General features: G+C 45.5%; 1 protein-coding gene across 2 annotated transcripts in view; it reads right to left on the bottom strand.

Moving 5' to 3' along the window:
* Positions 1-4481: 4481 nt before the first annotated feature.
* The window catches only part of LOC138959370 (sorting nexin-14-like), a 37100-nt gene continuing 27420 nt past the window's right edge, over positions 4482-14161 (bottom strand). For both annotated transcript variants that reach the window (XM_070330801.1, XM_070330803.1), the window contains 11 exons: positions 13461-13564; positions 12494-12596; positions 12048-12088; positions 11651-11721; positions 11411-11465; positions 11014-11140; positions 9021-9185; positions 8360-8390; positions 7993-8057; positions 6837-6928; positions 4482-6532 (listed from right to left, as the gene is read on the bottom strand). In XM_070330801.1, the coding sequence (XP_070186902.1) occupies positions 6443-6532; positions 6837-6928; positions 7993-8057; positions 8360-8390; positions 9021-9185; positions 11014-11140; positions 11411-11465; positions 11651-11721; positions 12048-12088; positions 12494-12596; positions 13461-13564 (944 nt within the window). In that variant the 3' untranslated portion in view covers positions 4482-6442. The remainder of the gene's footprint in view (positions 6533-6836; positions 6929-7992; positions 8058-8359; positions 8391-9020; positions 9186-11013; positions 11141-11410; positions 11466-11650; positions 11722-12047; positions 12089-12493; positions 12597-13460; positions 13565-14161) is intronic.

The following is a 14161-nucleotide window of genomic DNA, read 5'->3' as shown; positions in this document are numbered from 1 at the left end:
GTAACTTATCGCTTGGCCGCCATTTTGTGTATCAGCTTCGCTGACAGTTACTTGGCTAGGCTTTAGCAGGTATCTACCAGTCCGTAGGACTTGTCGTGGTTTCGAATTTAACATGTTTGTTATGTTTTGTTCGTTACTCTTTCTGCCTCGAACAAACACTTTGTGGGGCAGTCATATACTGTTGTACGTCCTGTTTCTTCTCCTCGCCTTCTCTGCCGTTTGCAGATCAGGTGTCTGAGTTATCTTTGTGAAGAAATGTTCGCGTTCCAAGCCTGCGTCTTCCGTTGGTCCCGCTGTCTGTGGGCGACGTCACCTTGTTGGCTTCTTTGACGCTTCCGGCCGAGACGTTGTCTAGGGCGGATGTTTTGCTTCTTCGTCTTCTACCGCTGTGGTTGGCGATTCAAGTAAGTCGAGCTGGTCCACAGGCCCTCGTGAGGCCGTCGGACAGTCCCTGCTGGGACACAGCTCTTTTCGGCGGGTTCACGACCCGCAAACCCCTGTTCAGTCGCACCCTGGCTTCACTGAAGACCATTGTGTGGCTGAGCAATGGCGGCAGTTGGTTCCGGCTACTTCTCCGACGTACGCACCCGCTGGGGTCGTTTCCGGAGTTGTCTAGCCGTTTCCGACTGCTGCGCTTCCGGCACTCGCCGGAAGCATAGGTCCCCCGATGTACGCACCCGCTGTGGTCGTTTCCGGGGTTGACCAGGTCCCCCGATGTGCGCACCCGCTGTGGTCGTTTCCGGGGTTGACCGGACGTTGCCCCCCGGGCATTCGTCCTCTGTTCAGTCGCACCCTGGCTTCACTGAAGACCATTGTGTGGCTGAGCAATGGCGGCAGTTGGTTCCGGCTACTTCTCCGACGTACGCACCCGCTGGGGTCGTTTCCGGAGTTGTCTAGCCGTTTCCTACTGCTGCGCTTCCGGCACTCGCCGGAAGCATAGGTCCCCCGATGTACGCACCCGCTGTGGTCGTTTCCGGGGTTGACCAGGTCCCCCGATGTGCGCACCCGCTGTGGTCGTTTCCGGGGTTGACCGGACGTTGCCCCCCGGGCATTCGTCCTCTGTTCAGTCGCACCCTGGTTTCCTCGAGGACCATTGTGTGGCGGAGCAGTGGCGGTAGCCGTTTCCGGCGCTGCGCTTCCGGCACTCGCTGGAAGCATAGGTCCTCTGACGTACGCACCCGCTGTGGTCGTTTCCGGAGTTGACCGGACGTTGCCCCCCGGGCATTCGTCCTCTGTTCAGTCACACCCTGGCTTCCTTGAAGACCATTGTGTGGCGGAGCAATGGCGGTAGCCGTTTCTGGCGCTGCGCTTCCGGCACTCGCTGGAAGCATAGGTCCTCTGACGTACGCACCCGCTGTGGTCGTTTCCGGGGTTGACCGGACGTTGCCTTTAGGGCATTCGGGCTTCTGGCCTCCGTCCTCGCATTCGGCGCTTCCGCTTTTCGCGGTCTCGTCTTGTGCTTTCCGGCTCCGCCCGGATTTACTGCTCCTTTCGCTTCCACTTCCTCCCGGAGGTCGGTAGCTGAGGAGCAACGCCAGCCCTTCGGGCAGGTGTTGTCTCAGCCCTGGCCGATGTAGTCAGCGTTTCAACCTTCGGTTGTCGCGTCGACTGCCGTTCCGGTTCCTGCGGCTGCAGACTTGCCGTCTTCTCTCTCTTAGCCTGGTCGAGGCATGAGTTAGGACGACGTCGGGGGGGACGGATTTCCGGTTTTCCGGTTATGCCGTTTCACCGGCCTTCCACCAGTACGTGGACTTCGGTTTTTTCGCCGGTTGTGTCGGACATTCAGTCTGTCGTCAGCGATTCCACATGTGCTGGTTATTGGGAAAAAGGCTTAACGCTGTCCTCTAAGCTGCGGCAGAGGTCACGTCGAAGGTTTTCCCGGACGGGGTTTCGGCCTCCTACACTTCCTGTCTGGAAGCATAGGTCCTCCATCACAAGCGCACGTAGTGGCTTGTCTGGGGTTGATCGAGGACTGGCCTACGGGCGTTCGGGTTCCGGCCCCAGTCCTCTTCTGTTCTGTCTCACTCTTGTTCCGTCGTGGGCATTTGTGTTTCACAAGTGCAGAAGCCGTTGTCGGCGTGGTGTTTCCGGTTTTACTGGAAGCATAAGTCCTCCATTTCAAGTACACGTTGCGGTTTTGACTGGAGTTGACAGAGGACTGGCCTACGGGCGTTTGGGCTTCCGGCCTCAGTCTACTCTATGCAACTTTCGCTTCCGTTTTTTGCGGTTTTGTCTGCTGCATTTCCGGCTCTGTTCGGATACACTTCTCCTCTTCCTGACACTCCTCCGGAGGTCGGTGGGTGAGGAACAGCGGCTGGCCTACGGGCATTTAGGCTTTCAGCCTCAGCCGGGGCAGTCTTCACTTTACCTGTTGGGTGTTGCGTTTACTGCCTATTCAGTTCAGGTGGCCCTGGACGTTTCCCCTATTCACGACCGTCAGTAGGGGGATGAGTCAGGTCTTTTTCCGGTTGGATGGTTTTCCGGTTTCCGGTCATCTCATTCATCAGTTTACCACCAGCAACTGTGACTTCGGTTTGCGTTCGTAGCTGAGCTATTCTGGTTCTCAGTCTTTAGTCAGCAATCGAACACGTTCTGGATTTCCGTCGAAGCTCAAGCTTCGGCTCAGGATTTCCCTTGGGTGCATCGACATTGGTGGCTTCCTTGTTGGTTGACTTTGTTGTCGATGTCGGACTTCCGTTCCGTGAAGATAGGATGTTTTCCTACTTCCGGTTCCTTAGTCACCTTTTGTAGGTACCACGGTTTGCAGGTTTTGGCTAGGCCATCTCCTCCCGAAGGTGGTATCTCTACTGTTTTGGTTCTGCCGCTGTTTCTACTATGGTTCAGTTCCGGAACATGCTCAGCCTTGGCTGGCTTCGGCTACACGGGCTTCACCTTTTGTTCCTTCTTGCTTATTCAGCCTTTGGAACTTGCCTCCTTTCTCTACTCTGTTGGCCAGCCCTTGCTAGGGTGAGCATGGAGCAGATGAGGCTGCCCTTCCTTCACTACGCTCGTACGGCGGGTGTCGGAGGGACTCGTTTCTTTCGCTTTCTCAGTTCCCTGAACAGTCAAAGAGAGTCGCTTAAACTTTGCCTGCAGTAGAGATTCAGTCGAATAGAGATCACCAGGTCTCTGACTGCTTTACAAGGGTTGAAGGAAGGTAAGGCTAGCATACTCAGAAACATGCTTAGCAGAAGCATGCTCATTCCTCTGGTTAAGCTAAGCTGGCAGCCAATAGGCAGCCTTGGCTGGGCAACAGCCATTCCACGTTGCGGCGATGGTGGTTGTTGCCTTCCCGTTTCTTGTGGCTTGTGGGGTTCTCTGGCTTCAGGTTACCCCTGTTTGGCCACAAACGTTTGGACTTTGGTCCTTGTTGTCTTTCATCGAGTCGGACTCTGTCTTTCTCTAGTGATCAGACGCGTTCTGGTGTTTCGTCCAAACTTAAGGTACGCTTGAGTTGGCCTCGGAAGTAACATTCAGGTTTTCCTGAGGGGGCATTGTCTTGGACAATGGATGTTTGAGGAGTAGTTCTTGGTGGCTTTCCTCCTCTCTCTCAGGTTTTGGCTACTCTTCCCCTTCGGGCAGAGGTTTAGCTAAGGTTCGGTTCCTGTGACTTCAGTCTTGGGCCTTTCCTCTCTTCTTCCTCATCTTAGTATGAGGCGAGTCAGGATGACGTCTGTTGGGTCGGGTTTCCTTACAGTCACCCGGCTACAAAAGGCAACTTTGTCTAGGGCGGTTGTCCGTTTTTCTCCGCGTTGGACTCTGTCTTCAGACAGGGACAGACGCGCTCGAGGTTTTCTGGCCAAACTCAGGTAGGCTCTTGATTTGGCTAGGAAGTTAACTGCCTGTTTTTTCCCTGAGAACTCTGGTTTCGGGAGTCTTATGGCTGGCTGGCTTCACGGTTTACGTTTACCAGTCTTGGTTTTCTGCTTTCGGTTTTTGATTCACTCTCGATTACCTTCAAGCAGACTGTTTTGGGAACATTCTGGCTTTTAGCCATTTTGTTTATGGTTGCCAGTCACATCGGTTTTTGACCACCGTGGGTCCTCACTTCCGGTAGCTTACGCACAGTCGTAAGTGGCTGCTGTCGGGTGCTACCTCTCTCCCTGCGTTCGCAGGGACTGGTAGGGGATAACTGGCGACCTTCTATTTGTGAGTTTTCCCTTCGAGGTGGACTCTGGTACTTAGTGCTTGGATGTCTCTCTCTCGCTCTTTCGTGGGGATTGGTCACTCTTATTTTGAGCTGACTTCTTTCTCACAAGCCTTTTGGGCTTTACTACATCCCAAGGTTTGCAGACTTTGGCATGGTTGTCTTAAGGTCACCGCGGGGGTTCGTCCTTCTCAGTTGAGGGGACAACCTTACGCACGGATCTTCTCAGGACATTAGCATTTCCTTCCAATAAAAGGGGGGGGGGGGGAAGCTTGTCTTTCCCTTGGCTCGCCAGGGTTATTAATCCAAGGCTTGGGTCTATTCCTGTGCTGTTTTTTACGGCTAGGAGATTGGAAGAAGTGCTGAACACAGCTTTCTGGATCTCTGAGGTTGTCTCTTTCGCTTTTCGCCTGAGATACTTCTCGGCTGTCAATCAGGACTTTCCTTGGTTCCCTCACTGCCTGTTGGCAGTGGGCCAGCCCTGGCAAGGGCTTTTGAGTGGGTTAGTTTTTCTTTCCCACTGGGACCGCCCTGATTCTTGGGCAGCGGTCCAGGTTTTTGGCAAGGTTTTTTGAGTGAGTTAGATTTTTCTTTCCCACCGCCTTGTTGTTGTAATCTGCTACATGTGATTCGGAGTAGGAATATGTAATTTAATCGAAAATTTTATTGTAAATTTTCATTTAATAAATATACCTACCCGAATCACATAGTATATTCCCTCCCGCCAACCCCGCTTTTGATTTGGAGAATTTATTCTTTAGGTCGAATGATAGGAACCACGTGTTCAGTAGCAGTAGTGACATGGCATGCACGAGGGGAGGTAACTCCCCGGGTGTATGGGCATTACCATGGCTACGTTTACACTTTTGTGGTTGGGGTTGCTTCCCTTAGACGGTTAGCCTGTACAGAACCTAGCATCTCCGATTGTGTCAATGCTACATGTGATTCGGGTAGGTATATTTATTAAATGAAAATTTACAATAAAATTTTCGAGTTACAAACAATTCTATCAGTATATACACACGATCCAAGGAATGTGGCCGCTGATATCACACAAAATGATACAAGGATATATATGGCATCAAACAATTTAGTTTAGCTGTACCATTTTCTGTTAATCACTTAACGCCAGGCAAAGTTCTTTACAATGGCTTTTGTTTTAATCATGATGGCAGTGGATTAACATGCAAGCACCTGCTTTGTCAATAATCTGAAGTAACGACTTCCACATTTACAATGTATACGACCCATTTTAATCCCTTACCTGAAATGTATGGTGGCTTGATCATGAAATGGGACCTTTAACCTCTATTTAACTTCTACTTCATGAATATACTTGTTTGAATACAAATATAAAAAAAGTTGATTACCAGACTCAGAGGACAATTGGACAGTTGGACCTGGATTGAAACCATGCATACCTCCAAATGTACTGGCTATGAAAACAATTGTTCAGTTAAAAGACCTTCATGTCAAAACTATCAGACAGTCAAACAGGCCAGGGGTCAGAACACTGCATCACATCAGAAAAGTAGGCTTGAGGGACAGAGGACTGAGGCTTGAGAGCAACACTGTCTCCTTGTCAAATTAAAGTCATTTTCTTTCGCTGTGTGGTCAAAGCCATGATTTTGAGAAGCTGAAAATTCTTTTGTAGCAATGTTCACAATGTCTCAACGAAAGTCAATAATCAAATGACCAAAGCTGTTCAAGTCTGCCAACAGATTGGGTTCTGATCCCTATAAAAGTACCACATAAATGGCGGAGACTTAACAAAGCAGGTGTACTTCATAATGTGGAGAGCAGACCTCCGGTGGTGCGTAAGTGGGTGGGAATCAAGCACTGTGTACAATTAGGTCTTCATCTTCTTCTTTCTTCATCTTGTTTGTCGGATGAAAACTCCAGTGTCTGCGATGAAGAAAGCAGCCTGATGCAGGTCCTCCAGACTGCCATATGGTTTTGGGGCCACAGGATAGGGGTCTGGCCAGCTTCTCTTTCTGAGCGCCTCGTGGAGCGGACGGGATTGCAAGCAGATGTTCTGTCGGATTGGTTGAAATTAAGATTTGTTTGTGATTTCAACCAATCCGAACCAGTGTTTGGGTCTCACCCAGTTGAGTACTTTCTCATGCACTCATACCCTGTCCTCCACTCTACCTCCAGATGATGATGGCAGTTTGAACATCATAAGTATACAATTTCATCTCCATTTACAAAGGAAGCTTCTGTTCTTGATACTTCCAGGCCAAGCATTGATCAAGATCCCTAATTGCGTAGGCAGAAGGTTTCACCGTTTGCACTTCAGGGCGATGGCGAGTTGAGAGGTGATGGTTCCCCCTTCAGCTCTGGAAACAGTTCCGTGACCAAGACATCCAGCAATACGTAGCTCAGCTGATAAAAAGAAAACAGAATGTTGTGATAATTATGTTCTAGACAATGCACAAACACAAACTCTCTCTCTCCCTCTCTCTCTAACTCATTCACTACCTGAAATCGATAGTTAATGCATGCACACACTCACACATGGAAACACACACACATGGACACACACACATGCACAGCACACATAGACACACACAAACACACATACATACACAAATGAACACACACAATGAACACACACAATCAAAGTATATTTCTAGAGTTTCACCAACCTCTGGGTGAACACTTCTATCCTGAAATATATTGCACTCACCTGCTTGTTTAGTTTAGGTTTCTGAAAGACATCCAACAAGAATTTGCTCCCTTCAACTGCTTTTCTGGAACCTGCTACCGAGGCCACTGCACCTGAAGAGTCAAAATAATCTGTGCAGGGACAACTGTTGCAAAAATACAATTTCAGTAGAAATAAAAGCCATGGGTCAAGGGAGAGCACCCCTATTGGGGTTAAGAGGGTGGAGGTCCCACACAATTAGAGCATTTAAATTAAGAAATCAGGATTTCAGGATGGTAATTTTCATCCCTGTTAGCACAACACCAAATATGTAAGAATAACACAGCTGAATAACAAATAACCAATCTGACAATAAATCCCTTTACCAGTTCCCAAGTCATGACTCTTTGGTCTATTTAATGCTTAAGAAAAAAACACAGAATCTCACTATTAAATCAAAGCACAATTTGTATATCAAGCAATCTTTTTATTCAAATTCAAAAACCAGTGTCACTGAGTCAGTGAGGCAATCCTGGTTATTTTGATTTTACCCAATGACCAGAAGGATTTAATATGAAAACAGATCTGTCAACAAAGTAACTGTTACTTTGCATATCAATTACTAAACTGTGGAGTCTACCTGCCATATAGAGTCCAACTAAGTCGCCAGCTGCTCTGAAGTTTAATGATGACAGTAGATGAGATGGGGCGGGGATATAGCTCAGTTGGTAGCGCGCTGGATTTGTATTCAGTTGGCCGCTGTCAGCGTGAGTTCGATCCCAGGTTCGGCGGAAATTTATTTCACAGAGTCAACTTTGTGTGCAGACTCTCTTCGGTGTCCGAACCTCCCCCCGTGTACACTACATTGGGTGTGCACGTTAAAGATCCCACGATTGACAAAAGGGTCTTTCCTGGCAAAATTGCTTAGGCACAGTTAATAATTGTCTACCTATACCCGTGTGACTTGGAATAATAGGCCGCGAAAGGTAAATATGCGCCGAAATGGCTGCAATCTACTGGCCGTATAAAATTTCATCTCACACGGCATCACTGCAGAGCGCCTAGAACTGTACCCACGGAATATGCGCGATATTAGACTCATTGATTGATTGATTGATTGAGAACAGTCTCATTAAAATAAACTGTTTGCATTAGAATAAATGCAATAACAACAAGAAATACAACAAAGGCGACATACTTGGAATGAATGCGATAAAACCATTCAAGGCCTCCTCATAGCGTTGTTTCTTCTGTTCATCAGTTCTGGATAAAAGAGAGGGAAAAAAAGCAAATAAGGTTAACTCAACAACAGCAAGTTTGCCACAATCACATACTTGCAACTGCTTACTAAGTTGCTGCAATTTATCTGTTGTTTTTCACATGGATTCCTTCTTGCTTATGATGCAAAAAAGCAGAAGCAGATCAATACAATCATTACATATACCAAGCAAACCACAAAAAATATGTGGACTGAAATTTCAGATGTGATTCCCAGTTCAACAGAGCAAATGAACCAGAATAGGAATGAAAAATGGTTAACAACAAACAGCACACCATTTAATTACCTTGGCGGATCTGTGTCAAAGAAAAGCGTATCTGCAAAACAAAAGAAACATAAAAATCAAAACAGATGGGTTTTATGATAAGAATTACTTGCAGTATTTTTGGCATATTAACAAAAATTGCACATGCATATGAAGGCAAACAGTCAGCTTGTTTGTTTGTTCGTTCATGGGCTGAAACTCCCACGGCTCTTGTATGACCGTTTTTACCCCGCCATTTAGGCAGCCATACGCCGCTTTCGGAGGAAGCATGCTGGGTATTTTCGTGTTTCTATAACCCACCGAACTCTGACATGGATTACAGGATCTTTTTTGTGCGCACTTGGTCTTGTGCTTGCGTGTACACATGGGGGTGTTCGGACACCGAGGAGAGTCTGCACACAAAGTTGACTCTGAGAAATAAATCTCTCGCCGAACGTGGGGACGAACTCACGCTGACAGCGGCCAACTGGATACAAATCCAGCGCGCTACAGACTGAGCTACATCCCCGCCCCGCAAACAGTCAGCAATTCAAACAGCTAGTCATTCCCATTCATTCACAGGAACAGACAACTGACAAGACTCCTGGAAAAAATATGAATACAGACATGCATGCACGCACACACACACACACGCAAGCAGACACAGACACACACAAGCACACGCACCCTAACGCTCACATACCTCTGAGAAGATGTACCAGTGAAATGACCCTATGTTCTTGCGTGACTTGTGTGACCTTGTAGTCAACATAGCTGTCAAGGTAGCTTTCCAATGTGTTCTTGAACAGCATGCGAAGTGTGAACAGCATGTGGTGAGCCCACTCTGGCACTCGGTATATTTCACGAGCTGAAAACAATACAAAGATCATGGACAGTGCCGTCACTTATGTACAGAGATAACTGTCTGCGACCGTCTTTTCTACAGCATTCAGCGAAAAAGTGATAGAATACTACTCCGCATCGAAAACATTTCTGGTTGTTATTTGGTATCAAGACGCTGGTCTATTTCAAGTATTCTGTATAACGACAGAGAGAATCGTTTTTAGGTTACGGGTGCAACTGATCTAACCCCCTGGGCTAAGCAGTTGTAATTGTAAATTGCAATTAAATCTGTATGTGTATGCAGGTAGTTTACAAATGATGAAAAATACGAAACACAAGAGTTCTGGTAAACAATGTGCTATTTCAACCACATGCACCCCCCCCCCCACCATGCTAGTTTAAAACCACAGAAAATCTGAACAAAATCAGGTCTTAAAATAGGGGTAAAGTTACAGAAGTTATGAAGATAAATCTAGCTGTGAAATCAAGGTCTTAACCCCTTCACTGCCCAGCACGTACTAGATACATGGTCATGTTTGGTTTGTCATACGCCCATACACGTACTAGGTACGTGGCATTTACATCAGCACTTTTCAGGACATTTGTGAAAACTAAATGGGAGGTAACCACTGTCCAACTTCTTGTAGGGGTTTAAACACAGTTCTTTCCCATTGACCGTTCAGATTCTTCTTCTTCCTCCTATGTTCGCCGTCACACCATCAGTTTAGTCTGTGAGACGAATGACGTCGTGGCTTCCAGGTCTTGTCTGCTCCCATAGAGTTTGGTGCGGAGAGGGACTGATGCTGGCCACACTTTGTCTCTGATTGGTTTGAGTTGGGACCGTTCAGATAAGTTAGTACCACATGGTAAAAACATTTTTAGAAGTTTTTTCGAATCTATAAGATTCAAAATGGCGGCCGAAAGTCGGACATCAACTCGTAGACCTGTTTTCAAATGATACAGTGTTCTGGAAGCTCTACAAGAAGTGATTTATGGATTACCACACAGAAGAATACTGTTATGGGCTGTAATGTGAGTACCTGATGTTTTGACACCAGTTTTAGCTGTGTTTTCTGCGGTTTTACGTGCTGCAGTGTGTGGGTGAAAGTTTGGAAACTGTAATTTTTGACAAAAATGGTCATTATATCGATTTTTATTATAACAATCACAAACAAAGTCCAATGATCATGTTATCAGATAATACTAAATAGCCAAGGGTGTAAGCAAACCACATGCCAAAGATCTAAGAGATATCTCAATAAATGATTGAGCAGTGAACAGATTAGTGAACCTACCGAAGAAAGCGAAATTTGCTCTGGCGCACAGCAATACCAAAATGCTGTTATACTGTGGCAGTGAAGGGGTTAAAAGAGGGGATAAGTCTTAAAACAGCGGGTCTTTCTTTCTTTATTTGGTGTTTAACGTCGTTTTCAACCGTTCAAGGTTATATCGCGACGGGGAAAGGGGGGGGGGATGGGATAGAGCCACTTGTTAATTGTTTCTTGTTCACAAAAGCACTAATCAAAAAATTGCTCCAGGGGCTTGCAACGTAGTACAATATATGACCTTACTGGGAGAATGCAAGTTTCCAGTACAAAGGACTTAACATTTCTTACATACTGCTTGACTAAAATCTTTACAAACATTGACTATATTCTATACAAGAAACACTCAACAAGGGTAAAAGGAGAAACAGAATCCGTTAGTCGCCTCTTACGACATGCTGGGGAGCATCGGGTAAATTCTTTCCCCTAACCCGCGGGGGGTAGCTGTGAAATCAAGGTCTTAAAAGAGGGGATAAGTCTTAAAACAGCGGGTCTGAAAAGGGCGGTTCCATTTTCAAGATGACTCACCAAAATAGATGAGACAGTCGAAGACACCTTCTACTTCAACAGTGGTGGCATCTGGTGGAACTTCCACCCTGCTGACAGGGGGAGCAAAGCCACTGTTGGCATTGTTCTCATACAGACTGCTGATCATCTGCACATCCAAACAATAGTATGGGGAAATGAATTATTTGAGAAGAAAATAATTTAATAACTGACCTGTCACAGTTGTTGACATTGAAGTCTTCTTGTCTAAAAAAGAGACTGTAATTTGACACAGAGACTGCAATTGTAAATACAGTCAAACGATCACCAAAGGGACCACACACACACTCGCGCATGCATGCATGCATGCATGCATGCAAGTGTGTGCACACACACACACACACACAAATGTACAAGATTGATACCAAGAAAACAGTACCTTTTCACTAGATGTTGATATCATGGATGCATCAGAGCCTCTTCTCTCTGGCTTGCTGTAAAAACAAAAATATATCGAGGCATCAATAGACTACAGACACACTGAAGAAAATATTACTGTATTTCTTCAAAGAAAAAAATAAATAAATAAAAAGTAAATTTTCATTAAAAACTTGTATTAAAAAAAAAAATCGACCTTGTAATTAAACTTTTATATTCAGCTAGTTCTCTTTAGACCCACCTTGGCTTTGGTTTGGCTGCTTCAGTAGATTTTTCAAAATTGACAAGGAATGGATCCAGATGCTGCCCTTTCTGAAAATAATTATACAAAAAGGTGACTTTAAAATAAAGTAACATCCATGATAAACTTTCAAAGTTTACTGATGAAAGAAACAAAAATGAAATCGCATTTTATATAAATACAACAACACTAAAATGCACATAAATCTCTGTAAAACAAAAGCATTCCAACCCAAAAATCACACCCGTATTGTGGAGTTTGCTGGGTACAATTTCTGTCTTGCTGTTTGCTATTTTTGTAAGCACAATAAGCCAGAGATATACATAAAAAGAGTCAGGGTGAGAGGTAGAGGAGGGGAAGTAAAGGAAAATAACACCAACTCAGGTTCACTACATACCTCTTTGACCAGTTTCATGGGCACAGACTTCACAAACTTCCCTGGAACAGAGAAGTGAATTTGTTATCAAAACATTGGGATAAGAATAAAACAGTCAATGCAAATGCAAAATCATAGAACGTTAGTAGTCACTGCATGCTGGTTATTGAATTATTCACCTGCTGCAAATAACAAACAAAACAACGCAGATAGTTACTAATGTTAGCTCATGAAATCAATGACAAAACAGAGATTATACACGTACATGTATCAAGCACAAGCTTTGGCAGCTACACATTGTTCTCTCAGAAGACTGTCATTAAAAGCGGACACAAAGTTCTAGCAAATAGAAATTATTCAGAAGTAGTGTAACTCTAGCATACATCCCAACAACAACAAATAACCCCCCCCCCCAAAAAAAAAAAAAAAAAAAAAAAAACCTTATGGTCTTTGTAGCACAGTCATACCTATTTTCATGTCTGGCAGAAAGCTGGAGGTGAACTCATCCTCTGTGGTCAGAAATTTGTACAGCAGTTGACTGCCCTTCAGGTGAGGCTTGGTCAGCAGTTTCTGCAAATTTCATACTTTATTCTTCCATTGCTTGGAAATTTGGGTCGCTTTCCCCCATGAAACAGCTAGCATATTGGCAACAACAAGAGTTGCGCAACGGTTTTAAGGTGTAATGAGCCACCTGCACTGTGTCCTGGCACAATGACCAATGTATTTTACTTAATGCCACAATGATGAAAATTAATGAGCATGCGACATGAAAATCGTCTGTGAGTTTTTGCAAAAAGTTCTAGCCCATGTCTGTCACGGCTTGGTGTTGAACTTCGTGATATTATAGGCCTGTCACTAGCGAGGGTGTGTGTCTCAAACACGTAGACAGAAGCACGTGTGGATTGTTTGTCTTGCTAAAAACAAGGGTATTCACTCTTTCAAAATCCATACAAACCCAACAGAGTTATTTCGGAAATTTGTCTACATGAATTACGAGACCCTTGCATGTATCGTGTGACAGTTCTGTCGCTCTGATGTACTTTCCCCAAATTAAAAAATGTGGCTATGTTTTTTTCTCAAATGTTTATCGGTATGGAGTTGCATGTGTCCCTCTGATACAATTTCCCCTGGGTAAATTATGGTTAAAATTAACTTTTGATTTTATCTGAAACCATCCAATCTGAGGTTAAAGAGACCCTCACATGTAAATCTTATTTGAGGATGCAATCCAGTGAACTACTTGAACAATTACAATAGAATCCCCCTCCCCCACCCCCCAGAGTTAATTTTACCCCCAGCCCCTTTTTCAGGTTTTCTGTTCATGACGTCACCCCCATTTTAAAGACTCCCTCCTTCCAAGCCCTTATTTTCTCAGGTTTGCTGCGGTCTTAAAAAAAGCGTACCAATGTAAATTGAGAATGCCACAAAGTTTACCTGAAGAAACTGTTCAAATACATCCTTCCTGCTCTCAGTAAACTCCTGATTCTTTGTTCCAAAAGATTTCTTGGGTGGCAGCTGACAGTCCTTGACAAAGTCTCCTGCAGACATGGCATCATACATACAGTTAAACACTCCCTGGAGTCTTTCTTTCATGAGCGACCAAGCTGATTTGGTATCAGTTCCATGGTGGTGTGTGCGAGTGAGTGCAGTGTGTGTGTGTGGTTAGGAGTGAGTGAGTGTGTGTGTGTGGTTGGTTGGGAGTGAGTGTGTGTGTGTGTGTGGTTGGGAGTGAGTGTGTGTGTGTGGTTGGGAGTGAGTGAGTGTGTGTGTGTGTGTGTGTGTGTGTTTGGGAGTGTGTGTGTGTGTGTGTGGTTCGGAGTGAGTGAGTGTGTGTGTGTGTGTGGTTGTGAGTGAGTGTGTGTGGTTGTGAGTGAGTGTGTGTGGTTGGGAGTGAGTGTGTGTGGTTGGGAGTGAGTGTGTGTGTGTGTGGTTGGGAGTGAGTGAGTGTGTGTGTGTGTGGTTGGGAATGAGTGTGTGTGTGTGTGTGGTTGGAAGTGAGTGAGTGTGTGTGGTTGGGAGTGAGTGTGTGTGTGTGTGGTTGGAAGTGAGTGAGTGTGTGTGTGTGTGGTTGGGAGTGAGTGAGTAAGTGTGTGTGTGTGTGTGGTTGGGAGTGAGTGTGTGTATGTGTGTGGTTG

Source organism: Littorina saxatilis, linkage group LG2, assembly GCF_037325665.1.
Source record: "Littorina saxatilis isolate snail1 linkage group LG2, US_GU_Lsax_2.0, whole genome shotgun sequence".
NCBI lineage: Eukaryota > Metazoa > Mollusca > Gastropoda > Littorinimorpha > Littorinidae > Littorina > Littorina saxatilis.
Note: the sequence above shows the minus strand (reverse complement) of the source record. Positions and strands in the feature narration are given on the sequence as shown.